General features: G+C 34.0%; 1 protein-coding gene across 2 annotated transcripts in view; it reads left to right on the forward strand.

Annotated features, from left to right (window-relative positions):
- KIAA0825 (KIAA0825 ortholog) overlaps positions 1–19628 on the forward strand; it is a 436774-nt gene that overhangs the window by 78529 nt on the left and 338617 nt on the right. For both annotated transcript variants that reach the window (XM_043464654.1, XM_043464655.1), the window contains exons 4-5: positions 437–605; positions 3662–4331. In XM_043464654.1, coding sequence (XP_043320589.1) covers positions 437–605; positions 3662–4331 — 839 coding nt within the window. The remainder of the gene's footprint in view (positions 1–436; positions 606–3661; positions 4332–19628) is intronic.

The raw sequence follows: 19628 nt of genomic DNA on the forward strand, positions 1-19628 counted from the left end.
TTGGGTTGATTGAGGTTTTACATAATTTAGTCATTCATATATTAGTAGATAATATATGTTTCTGATTTCGGTCATCGGGAGTATTTTATCTCTGTCTTCCATCCGTTGCCTACCAAGAGGATCATTATTTCATTGCAAATATGCTTGAATTTTTATTTAACACAGATGAATTTCTAATAATCTTTTAGTAGCTAGATGTGTTTCCTCTGTTGCATTTAAACTGCCAGAAAATTTGAACTTCCAGTTTTCAATTATGAATGAAAATATATAGTTTTCCTGTTTCTATTTCCTGTTACTATCATATGGATGTTTTATAATTTTGTAAATTGTGTGTCACCAGGTACTGCATATAAACATTTTAGGACCCTATGATATTATGTGACAGCTCCATTATCTACTTCCTACCAAAATAATTTTTTTCTTTTCTTTTTTATAGCATAGAACGTTGCATTAAAGAAATACAGTCTGAAGTTAACAAACAGTGTCCAGATGTACAGCTGCAAACGACGACTGACTGCTTTGAATGGCTAAATAATTATAATTATAATTCATCCAAGTCACCGTCCATTCCCCATGGAGATCTGATAAAATTTCTCAAAATACTGGTAAAAATATATATAATCTTTGTTTTAATGGTGGAGTGGGGTGGGTGAACCTGGAATACATTTCATCCAGTTTCCATATATAAATATTTATTTCACTGACCATATTAGCCTGTCATATCTAGGGTTTGTGTTTTGTTTTACTTCTCTGTCTGCAGTGGAATCCAGTGAGCTATGTGTTTTTATTTTCTACTGTGACTTTTATCATAAAATGAAGTTTATGTAAGTGGGCATTAAGCATTATAATTCCTGGGTGACTTGTGGTATGATATTTGCCATATCAGCATCACAAAATGTATTGAAATGTACCACAATTGTCCATCAGAAAATTTGGTATTTATTACATTTTGCGTCCCTTCACAACTACTCATTTTCCTGGGCTCATTATTAAGCACAATAAGATCAGCATTGATTGTGTCTGTTAAGGAGCCTTGTCCACCACTCCATTCATTCCCAACCTGCAGGCATATCTAATTCTTTTCAATCAAGGCAGCAATTTCTACAAGACCGCTGTTAATTGATGGAATATTATTACATTGGTCACTCTTGGATACTGACCATGCTCTATGTTAGACAGGTTTTTATAGCCTTCAAGAAGAATACTTATTTTATTTTACTTATATCTACAAAGGCAACAAGCTTGCAAAATCAGTTTCCTAGGGAAATAGCACAGTTGTTAGAAAGCAGGATTTCTGTAGCTATGGTTTTAATTTAATTTAGGGGCGAAAAAAAAGGCACTGTTTTTGTCTAAACATCAAACCTTGACTCGGGCAGATGTGGAAAATATCTTGAGGTTGTAGATGGCTTAGGATGACAGAATCCGATGAAAATAATTTTTGGCTGTTATTATTATTGCAGATGTCTCTTTAATGTTTCCAGAGTAATAAAAGGAAGAGAAAGGAAGATTATGTGCCCTGAAGGCTTATTCTTTTAAGAAAATCCTCTCACCCATTATCTCTTGAAGGTGGAGCCTTGAAGAATAAATATGGATATAGTTATTCCTTTAATTTCTATTAAGAGCCATGTGTAGTGAATTTCATTAATATTGATGTAATAATGCTTTCTCATTTAATTAAAAGCAAAAGCTTTTAATTATCTTTTAATCTGTCACACATAAGTCATTCTCTATTCACTGCAGGGCAAAGGCCGCCTTAGTTTTGCTCAAATTCATTAGACTGGTAGGCCCCTTCCAGACCTAGGTTTTTCTTTTTTTTTTTTTGTAACATAATTGATCATGTTATTTTGAGAACAGAACCACATTATTAAAACAGATCCAGATTAAAACGACCTTATCAAATTTTTACATGCGGAAAGTGTCAATCTTGACAGTATTTTTTCATACCTCAATTTTTTTTCCCATGGAATGTTTTTATTTATTAATTATCTAACTATTTAAACAAGGAACAGAGGTTCTCATTATGGCAGTTATATAAAGTCATTTTCAAAATTTAAGCAATCAATACCTAACACATGTTTTAAACCTCTGTAATCTATTATTCCTTAAATGTTTGCTTGATCAAGTATTTACAGTTATTGACTGATTTAAAGAAACCCACGTTTGAGGCACTAATAAGACCAGTTTTTCTCTACAGAATTTACCATAATGCTGGTGTTCTGGACTCTTGTCTAAGGACATTTGTTTTCCAGAAAGTATCAAAAAGAACTAAATAGAAGAAAGAGAGAAAGTGGAGCTTCAGAAAAGTCAGTTTACTTTTTGGTTCTCCAGAGTGTAGATGGAAAGAACGTGGATGAGGAGAATGAAACCAGGCATCCATTCTTGGTCCCGTGCTTTATCGCATGTGACATTTGGAAAGTAACTTAAACGTGCTGCACTCTAGTGTCCTTCTCTGTAAATTGGGGTCTTAAGTATCTGCATCACAGAGTTTTCCTTATGAATAAGTCAGAGACTCTAGAGAAAAGTACTTTTTATATAGTAGACTGCTATATGGATATTAAGTATTATTATTTATTACAGATAGAACATCAAATCAGACATCACAGTGCTTAGAATCACTGAGAGGGTGCCCTAGAATTTGTCTCAGAGTTGTTCATGATTCTGAGTCACAAATACCTGTGTTACCTTTGTCAATAAGAGATTTCAAAGCTGGACTGATTTTAGACTGCTTGGACCTTGCTTCCATTTAAAAAAAAAAAGATAAAAAGCAGCTTGTTGCTACTTAGAGAATATAAGCTAATGTCCATACGACCTGAAATGGACATTAGGAGAGTAGCATGTAAAGAGAATGTGTGTATTTAATTCAAAGTCCAAAAAGAAAGTAATTTTTTTGTCCCTTTTCTATTCTTAATTACACCTACAATTGTTTCTGTCAGTTAACGCAGAAAGTGTAAAAAAAAATTTTCATATCTTTTGAAGAACAACTCTGAGAGTGTTTTTTTCTCATTTTGAGTTAGTTATTTCTTTGGAGAGAACTGAAAAATTCTCAGTCTAATTTCCAAAGTAAAATCTTTCTTAATGTGACTCAAAAAGAAATTTAAATGAAAGTTAAAATCTTCAAATGTATTAAACTATATTTCTCAGGATGGCAGCTATTAGTAAGCCCTAGGCATAATACTTTGTTTAAAGGTCTCCATTCTCTATGTTCATTTGGGGTTTTATAATAATAAGTATACTCATTCAGGCATGAAAATTATCTACTAGGTATTAATTAGGGGTGTCATCTTGAATTTATTTTGTCTTAGGGGTACATTTTAGTTGATATTTTACTATAGATTTTTATTTAGAATTTTTACGCTAATGCTTCCATACAGCTCAGGTTATATCAGGAATGGATAATAATGAAGAAAAAACTGTGTGTCTAGAAATCTGATTGAAAAATTCACTCATCATCTGGGCTTTACAAAACTTAACAGACCACAAAGCTAATATTCTAAAATGTCTGAACTGATTAAATTTCAAAGGCAAAAAAAAAAATTTTTTTTAAATCATAGTATTGATTCTTGAATTGAAATGAATTATGAAATTCTATGTATCTGTAGAAATCATTTTCTCCTTCTACTCTTATAATCACATTTCTAACATTATGATTTACTTTTATTAGCAAGATTTGTTGAAGAATGAACAAAATCAAGAAGAGATGGTATTGAATTTACTTTGGGACCTCTCCTGCCAGAGCAGTGTTTCATTCCCATCCACTGTAAGTGGAGCATCTTTCCATTTCCTCTCTAGGGCTTCTCTTCATTCTGTTGAAGATCATTCCTCAATGGATGTAAAGTCTGTATGGGATGATATAAGATTACATCTTCGACGCTTCTTAGTGAACAAATTACAAAGCCACAATGAAATAAACAATTCACAGCAAAAAATTCTGTTGAAAAATCAGTGCATACAGCAACTCTTATTTCTTTATCCAGAATCAGAAGTTACAAGCAAGTACCAAAGCATACAGAATAAACTGCTGACCAAACTTCTGCAGAACTGTTTTCCTTCTTTTAGCAGAGAATCAAATTTAGACATAATGGCTGATACATACCAAGGTACAATGCTTAAGTTATACTCAATGATAAAAGAGGATTTTAACACACTACATGATATTTTAGCTCCATCCTCAACAGTGAAATTCATTCAAGAAACTTACCTGGATACTGTTACAGAAGAAATGGCAAAATTTCTTGAAAATTTTTGTGAGCTGCAGTTCAAAGAAAGTGCTACCCGTGTGGTTAAAACAAGCAAGAGCTCCAGCAGGCATAGAGGAACAGTGCATGCTTTGGGTTAGTGACTTTTTTACATTTCTGTTTGGTTTAACTTAAACCTTTTAAAATCTTCAATTTTCTAACTTTTCTATTTGGTTAAACTTAATTGCAAACTTGAAAATAAATCAGAAAATAAATGTTGTAAAATTTTCCACTTCACATTTCTTTTACGCTTTTCTTTTTCTATAAGTATAGTAATAGAAATGGTTTCTTTCCTGTCATTAAATTGTTAAAGATATTGGAATGTAAGTCAGAAATATTACCAGTAAAACGTTCAGTTTTCTAATCACATAAATTACTGGATGAAACATTTAACTCATTGTATCTTCCAAGGCTGAAGCATTAAGGAAAGAGAATGGTTGAACATTTTTTGACATTTTCACTAATTAAAATTGGAAGTTTAAAATTCTGACATTTTAGTCAGCCGATGCCAATATAGACCTACTATGAAATGCTAATTATAAAATTCTATATTATAATTGGTTGTGGAAGCTAGCATTAGCTATAGCTGATTTTAAAAGTTCCTCTGATGTTGTTCCTATAAGAATATATACAGTGAAAGAGGGTTTGAAGATTCTTAATTTTAATCAAAAGATAAAGAAGAATCTGTTATAATACATTTTCCTTGTCATTTTAGTTTCTTACCAGTGAAGAAAAATTAAGGTTGAAAATATGATTATTTTGAAAATTATGATTACTCAAGCTTTTACATAGAATGCTGAGATATAATTCTAAATAGATTCCTAAACTGTATTTTTATTCATAATTATTTAAGAATTATCATTTGGTGACTTGTTGTTTTTTAATTTATAATCATATCATAAAATTTCCATAGCTCACTGTATTTTACCTACCTTCATTAATAAGATACCAGGATACCAAATTGCTCTGATATATGAATATATTATATGAACATGATGTGTGAATTTTCCAATAATTTAATGTTTTCTCTTAGAATATTTATTTTCTTTGGGAAACCATCACATCACAGAGTAGAGATGCATCATCCAAGTTGAGGTCACAGCAGAATACAAACTCAGTTCATTTAGGAACATTGCAGTTTTACTCAAAGTAAATAGATCTTCATTTTAATTATTACATAAATTTTAAATGTATTTTCACAAGTACACTTATTTTATAATTTTTATGTTCTCTCAGAAAATTTCTGGTTACTTGTGCTTTCAATATGAAAGTTTTATATGTGCTAAATAAAGTTTAGTTTATAACAGAAGAAAAGACCTATATCATTAAAAATATGTGTAAGTTGCTATGGAGTCTTTAGGGCTGGTAATGAAGTGTTTTCCATTCATAAGAGAGAACTATGTGTGTTGGCTTTAACACCAAAATTTGAAGCCCTTTCCAAAAGTCCAAACGCACTGAACTTTCTCAAGCTGCTTTATCTGAACTTTGGTATAAATCACTTGTTAAGTGAATATTTTCCTTGTGCCAAACACTGTAATAAGCACATCCCTTTCCTTAATATCCCAATTTCATAAACAAAGAGAGAAGTTTAGAAAGATTAACTTGCTTTTGGTCCTTTGCCCCAAGTCAGGATTCACATGTAGGTCTTTATGTCTTCAAGACACATGTTCTTTACCATCATGGTATTGGGCTTTAAAGTGTAAAATTAAATGTTTTGTCTTTGTAAAAGAAATTTCAAATGGCACTGTTCAAGTGGGCTGCCTAAAAATCAGTTCAGTTCAGCCTTGTTGAGCACCTGCCATAGGCAAGGCATTTAGCAGCTACCATATTGAGGGTTTCTAAGCTAGACATGATAAAGGGAAGAAATCTAAATGAGTTAACTGCTGCTAAGGCTGTAACAGAGAGCAGTCATATTTTCCAATAATATTTAGCCCAATGACCAAGTTTTTGTTTATTAAAGAAATACAGTTTGAGACTAGCAAAATAATAATTTATTAATATTTATAAATAATTTATAATAATTTATAGTCCTATGTAAATAGAATCTAGATCAGCTTGAATGGGTTATATATTATCTTTTGTAATGTCTATGTGTTTATTCACCAAGTCTTTGATATTTTGCCTGAAACCCTAAACATTCTCTTAAGTAACAATAGCTCCACATTTATCGGGTCAGACATTGCAATGTGTTATTTCATTCTAACCACCCAGCAAGGTAGGTCACATTATTTATCTCTATTATATAGTGAGAAAAGTAAGACATAGAGATATTAAGTAAATCTGGTCAAGGTTACAACGTGAAGCCAGGACAGCCTGTCTGACTGGGGTGTCCTGACTCTATCATTATGCTCTATTACCTAAAAGAACAGGACAGATATAGCTCATTCCATTAAGAACACTGTTTGAATGCTCTGTAAGCTCAGATCTACTTTAGTGTTGTCATTGTTTTACTTTCCTCTAAACTATCCCACACTCTTCTCATTCAAAGAGATAACTTAAGCAGACCTTGTATATACACTAGTCTTTTCTTCCCCGGCTCTATTGAGATATAATTGACATACAGCATTTTGTAATTTTAAGATGTACAGTGTGTTGATTTGTACCCTTCATATTTCAAAACGATTGCCACAGTCATGTTACATAATTACCATTACTTTGGTATGGTGAGAACATTTAAGATTTACTTTCTTATCAATTTTCAAGTATATAATACATTATAATTTCTATAATTGCAATGCTCTACATTAGACCCCCAGAAATCACAAATCTTCTAACTGGAAGTTTGTACCCTTTGACCAATATCTTCTCCATCCACCATCCCCTGGTAACCACCTTAATACTCTGTTTCTTTGAGTTTAGTATTTTTTAGATTTCACATTATAAGTGTTATCATATTTATCTGTCTTTCTTTGACCATCTAACTTATTTCACTTAGCGTAATGCCTCCAAGGTCCATCCGTGTTGTTGCAAATTGCAGGATTTTCTTCTTTCTCATGACTGAATAGTATTCCATTTTATGTCTCTCAATCTCACATATTCTTTATCCATTCATTCATATGGAGTAGGAAATGGCAACCCAGTCTAATATTCTTGCCGGAGAATTCTATGGACAGAGGATCCCGGCAGGCTCCGGTTCATGGGGTCACAAAGAGTTGGACACGACTGAGCAGCTAAGCACATTCATTCATAAATGGACCCTCAGGATGTTACCTTATTTTGGCTATTGTGATTAATGCTGCAGTAAACGTGGAAGTGCAGCTAGCTCTTTGATATCTTGTTTTCATTGCCATTAGATATATATCCAGAAGTAGGATTGCTGATGGTTTTTCTATTTTTCATTTTTTTTGTGGAACATCACCATTTGCTACAGTGTCTGTAATACCAATTTATGTGCCTACCAACGGTGCACATGGGTTCCCTTTTCTCTACATCATCACCAATGCTTGTTATCTATTGCCTTTTTCATGATAGCAAAGTGTAAGATGATATATCATTGTGGTTTTGGTTTGGATTTCTCTGATGACGAGTGATCTTGAGCATCTTTTCATGTACCTGTTGGCCATCTGTATGTCTTCTTTGGAAAAATGTGTCTTCTGGTCCTCTTCCCACGGTTTAATCGGATTTTTGTTGTTGTTATGGAGTTGTATGAGTTCTTTAAGTATTTTGGATATTAATTTCTTACTAAGTATATGGTTTGCAAGTATTTCTCCCTATCAAAGATTTTCTTTTTTTTTTTTTTTTTGGTGGATAGTTCCTTTTGCTGTGCATAAGCTTTCCAGTTTGATGTAGTACCACTTATTAATTTTTGCTTTTGGTATTATATCCAAAAAATCATTGCCCAGACCAACATTAGGGAACTTTTTCACTATCTAGGAGTTTTACGGTTCCAGGTCTTAGGTTTCAGTTTAATCCACTTTGAGTTGATTTTTGTATGTGTTGCAAGATAAGGTACAGTTTCATTCTTTTGCATGTTTTATCTACTTTTCCCAACACCATTTATTTAATCCTTTACCCAATGAGTATTCTTGGTTCCCTTGTCAAATACTGGTTGACCATATATGCAAGAGTTTATTTCTGGGTTCTCAATTCTGTTCTATTGGTCTATGGGTCTATTTTTATGTTTTGTTATTTGAAGAAAATGATGAAATAATGTCATAATGTAAACATCACAGACTCTTAGTGGTTTGGTAATCTATCTTAGGAAAAAAAAAGAGTATTATTTTTGCAGACACTCTTTTTTTAATTGGGATTTTATTTTACTTATTCATTTTTGTTTTACTTTTTGACTATGCTGCACAGCGTGTGGGATCTTAGTTCCTAGGCCAGGGATCAAATCCATACCCCCTGCACTGAAAGCACAGAATCTTAACCATTGGAACACCAGGGAAGTCCCTAGAAAATAAGTGATTAAATCATTAAATTGCTTTTAAAATTGTATTTTCTTTGGATTTAAGAAAAGATATTGCCTCTTTTCTCAGTGCTTGAAAAAGAGAGGATTGTTTATGTGTAGTAAGTTTAGTTAGATAAATTCACTGTGTTTTAATATGTAAGAATATAGTTAGAAAACTTCAATCATAGTATAAATGTCACGATCCCCTGTCTATCTTACATTGAATTTTCCTTAAGGTGATTGTTAGCTTGAAAGGGAAAGACTTAAGAGTATATGATACACGCCTTTGAGTGTTCTGAAGGTTTCTAAAGATCTGCAGTGGATGAGAGGTTGAAACTTAGTGGCCTCTACCCGTCCCGTTTCTCAATTCCTTTATATTTTGTTTCAGGAAGATTGGGGAGTAGGGGAAACAGAATCCCTCTAGGGATGAAAAGATCCTTTAGAGTAAAGAAGACCCTCAAGTCAAGATAAAGGTAGAATTTTGACTATGAAGGCACAGATCACAACTGGAAAGTAGGTCAGTCAAAACCACCCTAATTTCTCTCCTACTCCTCAAGTATCTCTGATTGGCTGAGTGATGCTCTCAAGGAAATTTAAAGTATACTGAGGCCAGTATGCAAAGTGTGTACAAAAGAAGCATCTCTATGGTATTGTTGCAGAAGAGACCAAGTCTCCTAGAAAGATACCACGTCTCTTGACCCTGTTGTGTTCATGAGACGGAGGGGAAGATCTCCATTAGCTCTCTGATGTCAACTATGCTTGTTGTTTTCTAACCCCACATTAGTAGATGCTGCAATTTCAAATAATACAAAACAGTAATGGGGAAAAAAAAATTCTTAAGAGAAAGTTGTATCTTTATTCAGTTATCACAAATTCCTTTAAAATAATAATACAATTTCAGGGGTTTTTGTTGTAACATTTTTGAAAATACTAATAAATGATATCGTTGATTAGCTTTGTTTTTTACCCACTGTTTTATCATACTTGCTAGTCTTTAATGAAATACTGGTACATTCTTTGTTTATAAGTACTTGCTCTCAAAAGGTGAAAAGTACAGTTATCAGAGTCAAGTGTGCTTGCCTGAAGCTCTCACCCCCTTGTTTATGCAACCTTAGATAAGTCGTTTTACCTCTTCATATCATTCTGTTGATAACCGATAAAAGGAAAGGGTTGTATTAGAAAGTGTATCTAAGCTTTAACTTTAAACTTATCTGACTTTGTGACTTGCAAATTATTCCACGACCAGATTTTATACCTACAGGTTGTCATTGGAAACTGTCATCATTATTTTCTCTACTGACTGACTGGACAGCTGTATTAACTGGCTGAGTGTGTGACTTTGTGTGCCTCCATCACAAATATGAAAACATCCTTTAGATTTTTATCTGTGTGACTTTTCTCCCCCAGTGAAACTTGAAGATAACAGTGTGGAAACTTCTCACTTCCTGCAATTGCATTTTTGACGAGGTTAGGAGGGTGAAGAGGGGAGTCTGTGATTAAGCAAAAACAGGAAGTAGAGTCCCTCCTTCCAGCTGACATCTGAAGCTATTCCTAGAAATTCTTTTTTGGGGCTTCCCCTTTGATCCCACAACCAACTGTTCCTGTTTTGTTTTATTTTTCATTTCAATTTTTTGGTCATTGTAGCTTTTTCAATCAGATCATTGAAAATTAAGATCACAGGCAAGAAATGGAAATACGATATTATTCTATATTGTTGATTGAAAAGAAATTGATATGCCTTTTCTCTGGCATGTATTTAAAGCAGAGATTTAATAGTGACTGTGTTTTTTCCTGGGGAAGAACCAGCTTGTTTCTGCAATGTTGTATACAGTACACATGGACTAAATACTTTTTCTAAAAAAGTGTCTCTGTATCCATACAAACCCCTCTGTAAGTACAAAAAGCCTCAGAATTAGGCCTGTAAAGCATGGAAGCGTGATTGATATTAAGAGTCTGTGAATAAGAATTCGACAAGCTATATAATAATGAAACAGTTGTACACAAATTGAACTTGTGTAAATAATTTTAGTATTTTTTTTCAGCATGTGAAGCAAGTCAAAAGTGATTTGAGTCTTGGCATAATTGATCCTAAAGCCATCCCTCCTACCAGTTCAGTTACATGGCATGTTCAGAGCTTTCTTGAGACTTCTAGAATGTGCTCATGCATCCATGCCATCAGTAGAGATAGTGGGCTTGTCTTCCCTTTTTATGAGCCAGGAGGATATTTTCCACTCAACCTAACTCCTTTCTGTACCGTCTGCCTCTCTGCAGTAAAAGTATACAGGGTGATCCATCAAGGTGAGGGTGAGAGCTAGAGCCATTTAGTTTTATTTCATCCTTTGTACAAGAGGACAAATTTTTTATGCCATTTAAGAAAGTGTTTTCTGTGTTAAAAGTCATTCCCAGCCATTCCGATTCTTGAGTCTTAGTAAAGCACAAATGGCCTAGGCTCCATTTTACACTAAAAACTTAAATAAAGTATATACTTTGCAAAGGATACTACTCAGAACATGATTTCACCATTAATTTTTGTTAATATTTTCTCATTGATCATCTTCATTTTTCCTTGTTCAGTTCAGTTCAGTCGCTCAGTCGTGTCTGACTCTTTGCGACTCCATGGACTGCTGCACGCCAGGCCTCCCTGTCCATCACCAACTCCCAGAGTTTACTCAAACTCATGTCCATTGAGTCAGTGATGCCATCCAACCATCTCATCCTCTGTCGCCCTCCTTTCCTCCTGCCTTCAATCTTTCCCAGCATCAGTGTCTTTTCAAATGAGTCAGTTCTTTGCATCAGGTGGCCAAAGTATTAGAGTTGCAGCTTCTGTATCAGTCCTTCCAATGAATATTCAGGACTGATTTCCTTTAGGATGGACTGGTTGGATCTCCTTGCAGTCCAAGGGACTCTCAAGAGTCTTCTCCAACACCACAGTTCAAAAGCATCAATTGTTCAGCACTCAGCTTTCTTTATAGTCCAGCTCTCACATCCATACATGACTACTGGAAAAACTATAGCTTTGACTAGATGGACCTTTGTTGGCAAAGTAATTTCTCTGCTTTTTCATATGCTGTCTAGGTTGGTCATAGCTTTTTCTTCCAAAGAGCAAGTGTCTTTTAATTTCATGGCTGCAGTCATCATCTGCAGTGATTTTGGAGGCCCCCCAAATTTTCTTTGTTATGTATTTATAAATATATAAAGTCAGGTACATAATAGGTACTCTTTTTTTAGATCCTTTTAATTTGCTGTGCACCTTGCCAAGCACTTTATATATTGATACACCATTTGATTCTTATAACATGTCTGAAAATTTGAATATTATCCCTACCTTATAGTTACAGAAGCTGAGGTTGGATAAGCCTTTCTCAAAGGCCCACTGCTGGGATGTATCTCGACTGTAATTCAAATACATTGCTGAATTATGACCAAAACTATTCTCTTAAATACTATCTCTTTCTGAATGAATTCACTTGCAAGATCAGAAACCATTTTATAATTTGAAGAGTAATTCCCATGAGCCACAGATCCTTATTTTTATGTTGGACTTACTGCAGTTGTAACACACATATTGATTCTTTGCATATACATTTAAAGAAACTTCAATTTTGAAAGCAACTATTATACTAACAGAGTGCAAAGCTACATCACTGCATTTTCTGCTCTGGAAAGATTTAGAAAGGGGAAAAAAAATCCAAGACTTCTATATATTAACATATGAAAAGGAAAATAATAATGTTAGTTTTTTACTTAATATAAAAAATATGTGGAAGAGTCTCTCGTTTCTAGAGAATTAGGTAATCTCCTTACCTTTAAGGTTTTACCAGAGTTAGGCTAAAAGTAACTGTTACTGAAATAGTTGAAGCAATTGCTGCCAGGTTTAAGATCCTTTTTGTCATAATTAATAATAAACCTAAAGATTAGCAGTATGTGTGCAAGATGCTTCCACCTTTGGTTGTTGTTTTTTTTTTTTAAGCCTCTCTTTGCTCCATCACCAATATGAAATTAAGCAGTGCAGCAACTCCAGATCTTGTTTCATTGGTGGGAAAAAAATTACAGCGTTTTCGCTGGTTAGCAAATCAAGGTGGAGATGAAACTAAGGTTAGGAGTATCTTCCCACTATACCTCCGTACCTCATTAAAAATGCATGTGTGCGTGCTAAATCACTTCAGTCGTGTCCGACTCTGAGTGACCCTACGGACTGTAGCCCACCAGGCTCCTCTGTCCATGGGATTCTCCAGGCAAGAATACTGGAGTGGGTTGCCATGCCCTCCTCCAGGTGAATCTTCCCAACCCAGGGGTCAAACCCGTATCTCTTATGTCTCCTACATCAGCAGGCGAGTTCTTTATCACTAGCACCACTTGATAAGAAAATGAACAAATGGAATTCATCATTCTAGTGTTATTTGAACACTAGAATTTTTCCCCTAAGGAGGTGGTGTTTTAAAATTCTTCCTACTAAAGGTTTTATCATCTGTAAAAATTATTTATTTGATTTAAAACTATGAGAAAAATGACTATGTGTATGTGCATAAGGGGAGGATGTTTGTTATGTGCTTGGGTAGGTACATGATATTTTTGCATATGTACACGTATCTTTATTTACCTAAAATGTTTTTCTGCTAAATATGTGACTAGCTTTCTGACCCCATTATTTCACATTAAATCTTCAGAGACTTCTGAATTTTGTTTTAAAGACATTAAAGCAACAAAAATGGAAAGTATATTCTGGAGAGAAAGTGGATGCTGTTTAGTTTTGGTAATATTTTTGCTTCCATGTAGCAACAATTAGCAATTATCGACTTCCTCTCATGTGTTCTTCCTAAAGGTAGAAAGAATATTTTATTAGGCATGTTCTGTAAGACATTCAGTTACTAAGGATGGTAGATAAAAATGACTTGGTAATTTCTCATGAAGGCTTCCCTGGTGGCTCAGCGGTAAAGAATCTGCCTGCAGTGCAGCAGATGTGGGTTCAACCCTTGGTGGGGAAGGTCCCCTGGAGAAGCAAATGGCAGTCCACTCCAGTATTCTTGCCTGGGAAATCCCACGGACAGAGGAGCCTGGCAGGCAGCAGGCCATGGTATTTCAAGAGTCGGACACAGCTTAGCGATTAAACTACCATACATGAGGGGTCATAGGTCAGCTTGAGATTTATGTCCCTTATTAACTGTTCAATAACAGTTTTCAAAATTAGGAAGAGATTGAAATCCTGAGATTTTTAAAACTCTTATTTTTTTTAACTTGGAAAAAGAAATTATCTAGTTAAAAATATGTGACATATTAAAAGAGTGAAAATAACTGTAAGCAAATTATTGGAAAAAAGTTTAGAATAAGATTATTCTAAAAGCAAACATTTATTTTGCAGCTCTTCTATACTGAGCAAAAAATGTGGATAAGTAATACAGATGGAGGTGGTTGCAGGCTAGAAATTCAAGTTCTATAGAAAGTGAGTTGATACGTAACTAATATGCCTTGTCTAAAACTTTTCTGCTTTCCCCCGCTGACATTATTTATGTCATTCTATGTCTTAATATATAAACACAATGATAAATGTGAATGCTGAGCTCTGCTGTTTTAGGTAAAAATGTTTACAGGTTTATAGTTTTATAGGTCATGAATCCCTGAATTCTTGTTTAACATACAGATATTTCCAGTGGACTAGTATAACCTTGAATGTTGTTTAACTAACATATTTTTTTCTCAGGTTCTCAGAAAATGTAATATGTGCCTTCTGGTTACCATACTATTAACCAGTTATTAATAGCAAACATTTTTTTTCATAAACTTTCAAGAAGAAATGTTTAGTAAGTCAAGAGACATTGGTAAGATCCCTTTAAAGATGTACTCTTTCTAACACAAGACTGAAAACTGTAACAGATGTTCCGACACCTCAACATTCTTCGTTGGGAAAATCAACTTGGCAGATAGACGTTACGTTATAACGTGTTCAGCATCGTTATTTGTATGTAGGCATGAAAACCTGTGACCATCAGTGTCACATGTATGAAGTCAAATATCTTCTGCCTCAAAGTAGCTTAACATCTCCATCTCTGTTGATATTTAACTGAGGGGAAATCTGAGTCTTCTACACCTGGGACTTTTAAAATTCTCTGTCTAAATTGGCGTTTTCTGAGTATGGACAGATCTGTCTGCACTGGGATGTATACAGGAGAAACTGCTGTAGCTTTGAGAGTCAGACCAATCCCTCCCTCACATGTGGAAAGGAGAAAATAATCCTTAGCTTTGAGTAAAATATTTAAAAGTTACAATGGATTTCCAATCAGAAAGGCTTTTGCCTCTGTCATTCTTAAAATCAAATATTTGTCCCTTTGTTTAATACATATATTTTCAGTTTGCTTTTAGTTTTATCAGAATATCCATAAGCACTTTGATGGTTGGGCTATTTAAACGGAGATCTGAAAATTACCATGATGTTCACTCGATTGCTTCAGTCTAAAGCAAAAACTATCAATATTTGTTTTTGCGGTTTCTTTTCAACACTGAGTAAAAACAGAAAACCCTTGTCTATTACTTAGGAACGTGTTGCTTACATTATTACTAGTTTAATCTCTTCTGTAATACAGTTGTAGGAAGTACCAAGTTAGCAGATAAAGTGGTAGAGAGAAATAAGAATCTGAAAAGGCCCTTGGAATTATGATGCCAGTGATATATGAAAATCTAAATAATTTGAAGTTTTGATAATTTAAATTTCTATGACATGGTCATGCTGAATTGATTTTAGAATATCTGGCAATGTTTGTCCTCCAAAGTAGAAATTATCTTAAATTTAAAATTCAGTGTTAGCATTCCTATTAGCAAAAAGTACACAGTATTAATCATTGTAGTACTTGTTGGTGTAGACAACCAGGTTTGCGAAATTATCTATCCTGAAAAGAAGAGAAATAGCCTCCAAATTTTATGATGATCATTGTGAGAGAAAGTTATGTTGTGGCATTGTTTTATAGTGTCTTCCTATATCTTTTTTCCAAACTGTACTAAAATTGTTTATCATCATTGTTAATGTTCTTATGGTAGCACAATAAAATATTAATCCTTCAGCTATTTGAAGAGCATGTTCTTTTAAATGGATATTTTTCTTATAATTTTTGTTAGTTAAGGTTACAAAAGTCATAAAGTTCATGGTTATTGGTATATGGGTCCCTAAAGAGAAGTGGGAAGATGTAGCAATTATAGCCCCTATAAGATTTAATAGCTAAGATCTAATGTGGACTCTGTATGTTAAAATGAGAAAAATCCTTGTTCAACTTTATAGACAAGATATTACTGCACAGATTTTGTTGAGGCTTTATGTTCACTGAATCCCTCTAAAGAGACTTGTATTGTCTTTATAGAGCTTGAGCAGTTGGCTTTAATATCCCATTATTTAGATTAAGCATATGCAAATTTATATAAGCTCTATGTTTATTGATAAGTAATAATCTCATGTTTTGTGTTGTTTCTGTGACATATACACAACAAAATATAAATCCTTTTTATTTCTATGAAAGGCACTCATAGGGATTTGAGTTACAAAAAATGCATACTTTCTTGACATTTATGATTATGTTTAAAAACAGTATTACTAAATACTAAATTTGGTGACGATCACTCAGTTACACACCAATGTGAGTTTGTTTTTTAGTTTTTGTTAAATTTTAATCATGTACCAAGTTTTCTGAGACATGAAAAGGAAACCAGAGATCAGAAGGAGGTTTAAAAACATTAAATACACTGATAAGGTTTGCATCCTTGTGGTTTTTTTTTTCTCCTGCTATCCTGATAGTTCTTTAAGGTTCTGTCATTTTCAATCAACAGAGAGTACATGTGATCAGTATATCTGATAAACTTGTCAATGCCTCTTTAAAACAGGATTCCCCAACCTATTCAATTCAGATCCCCCTGCTTCATTTCAAGTATCATCTTGATAAGACAGAGCTATGTCACAAGCATCTGTGTATAGCCAGCTCAGTCTACAACTAATTTGTGCAGGAAAAAATTAAATCAGGAGGTAAATTATTTCATGATTGCTCATTCCCAACAGAGTTGGGCATCATTCTGAAGAAAATATCAAATAATTGGTTTCAGGCCGTGTCAGACACATGCAATTCCCTTCTCTAATGGCTGTGTGTGGTAGCACCAGGCCTCAGGGGTCAGCAAAGAACTGGAAATAGCTTAGTGCCAGGCACGGCAATAGAGAGTCAGAGCACATAGGAAATGAAGTGGCAATAAGTGCAATCCATAGGGGAAATGTGCTTCACTTGGAGTTTAATATATCGGTTCAGAATCTGGCAGGAAGCCATGCAACAATTGTTTACCTTTTTGTCAGCATCTGCATCTGTTCTGTTTTGCAAACAGCACTTAACTCTCGGTCGGTAAATGCTGGAATCAATAACAACTGTTTAGGGATTTCCTCCCCCCCCCCCCTTTTTTTTTATATTCTATAACAAATGCACACTACAAACAATGTTTGCCTTAGATTAACAAGGAACAGACATTAACAGGGTCAAAGGGATTTGGTTGGGAACATTTTATAGCTTCTTGGGTTTACAGTAATTATATCTGTGTGATTTGAATGTATTTTGTAACCTATCCAAATTAAACTGTTAAAAAAATGCTAGCAAGCAGTAATGAAGATGATTTTTTATAATTATCTTAAGTACTGTGTATAGAAAACTGCTGGCACTGTTTGTAATAATTTAGTTCTGTGCAATATTGTGTATTACAGCTGCTATGCAGAAATATTAAGTTGCCTTTTGCAGTTTTAGGAAATTAGTGATTATATCCAGCAGTACTAATTATTTTAAGCATACAGTTATTAAAAAAAAATTACACACCACAGTGAGACATAAAAAAGATTCGATCTGTGACTAGTGCCTATAAAACTAAATATGTCATTAGTAATTGCAAAAAAAAAAAAAAGGAAAACACTACTTTTAAGTTCACGGTCTTCAGGGACTGAGTAGATGAATGCTGTCATAAATGCAGGATTGTTATAATAGTTATAGCATCACTTAAAAGTGAATATCACCAAGATCAGAGGAACACATTTTTGCTGATGGGTTTATGCCTGCATCTCTCCACTCACTACTTAAAAATTTTACTCCTTAGAATTTCCGTATATGCAATTGCTAAGTTGCCTCGTTTTCATTTTATTTGATTACTTCATATCTGATTTTAACCAAACCTGGTTTGTTTTCTTCTGCTTTTACTTATATAATGAGCATTAAATCTTAGGCTGTCCCATTAATTTTTGTCAAATGGATGATTTCTTTGAACCTTTCACTGGATAACCATAAACCACAAATAAAATTTGGGAATTATTTGGTCAGATCACCTAATCAAGATTTCTATTTTCTTGTCTTTTCAGAATTTTATGTCTAAGGGTTTGGTGTGAATTCTTTAACTTCCTCAACAGTTATTTTGCTATTTCACTTATCTAAATTATTTTGACCAACATTTTTTGCAAGTTTATTGTATTTTTTGTTAAATAGTTATAATTAGAAAATTTGAACAGTAATATCTTTTGTACCTTTATCAATCCTGAAAAGTACTTTGGCTTCATTTTCTTCACTGTGTATTATTTGCTTCTTTGACATTCTGTCACTGTGTATGAAATTAATTAATATATGGTAATATGCATACAACTACAAGTTATATGTGATTGCATAATATAAATTCATTTTTATCACCTAGAATGTCGAGAATTTTATTTTCCATTATCCTCAGAATCACAATCCAGATTTTGTAAATGTCCACTTAAAATGTTTATTTGAATGAGATAGAACTTGTTTTTAGGCTCAGAAACTAGAAAAGGGTTGTCTTTTGTAAATGTACATTCTATCCAAAGATAGAGAAAATACCTTTTTAATCCATTCCATTATGAATTTATATAATTCAGTAAAAAAATAAACTAATACTTAATACTGCTGCATGCTCTAATCCATAAATATAAAGAGAAAAAAATCTTGATAGTAAGTTTTATCTCCAGATTAGAATCTGCTTTTGAAAACCATAGTCAATGTTTAGACATAATTTAGAGGTCAACTATCACCTTTTGGAATTACTTCCTTTACTGAGGGAAAATGATTACATGGCTCCAAATGTCTCTCTAGAAATTTAAAGAATATAAAGATGAGACTTTAGTTTCTATTGTTTGTGCTTTGCATCTTTAACATCTACTTGATAGGTAAAGAATCTGCCTGCAATGCGGGAGACCTGGGTTTGATCCCTGGGTTGGGAAGATCCCCTGGAGAAGGGAAAGGCTACCCACTCCAGTATTCTGGCCTGGAGAATTCCATGGACTCTATAGTCCATGGAGTTGCAAAGAGTCAGACACAACTGAGTGACTTTCACTTTCATTGATAGGTATTAGTTCCCTGATAGCACAGTTGGTAAAAAATCCACCTACAATGCAGGAGACTCCTATTCGATTCCTGGGTTGGTAAGATCTGCTGGTGAAGGGATAGGCTACCCACTCAAGTATTCTTGGGCTTCCCTTGTGACTCAGCTGATAAAGAATCCTCCTGCAATGCTGGAGACCTGGGTTCATTCCATCCCTGGGTTGGGAAGATGCCCTGGAGAAGGGATAGGCTACCCACTCCAGTATTCTGGCCTGGAGAATTCCAGTCCATGGGTCCCAAAGAGTTGGACACAACTGAGTGACTTTAACCTTCACTTTTGCTATTTCATGTTAAATATTTTAAATCACATCCTAATCACTTATTATGCAAGTTTAAAACAGTTATGATTGAAATTTTCATACCAAAGGTCAAAAATGTTCAAAGCTTTATTGTTCCTCAATTAATAGAGGTGACTGTCTTGCATTTATGTTAGCATTAAAGTTAACTATCTAGCAGAGCTTGAAAAATTGTAGTGGTTATTATGTTCTGATGGAATCTGTAAGGCACTCATGGGGGGATGGATATTGTCTATGGATCATTAGCTAATTAAACAAAATTGATTGTTAAGATAGCCCTTTGTTGTATTAGGTGAAGGAATCATTATTCCCT

This window comes from Cervus canadensis, chromosome 4 (assembly GCF_019320065.1).
Source record: "Cervus canadensis isolate Bull #8, Minnesota chromosome 4, ASM1932006v1, whole genome shotgun sequence".
Lineage (NCBI taxonomy): Eukaryota > Metazoa > Chordata > Mammalia > Artiodactyla > Cervidae > Cervus > Cervus canadensis.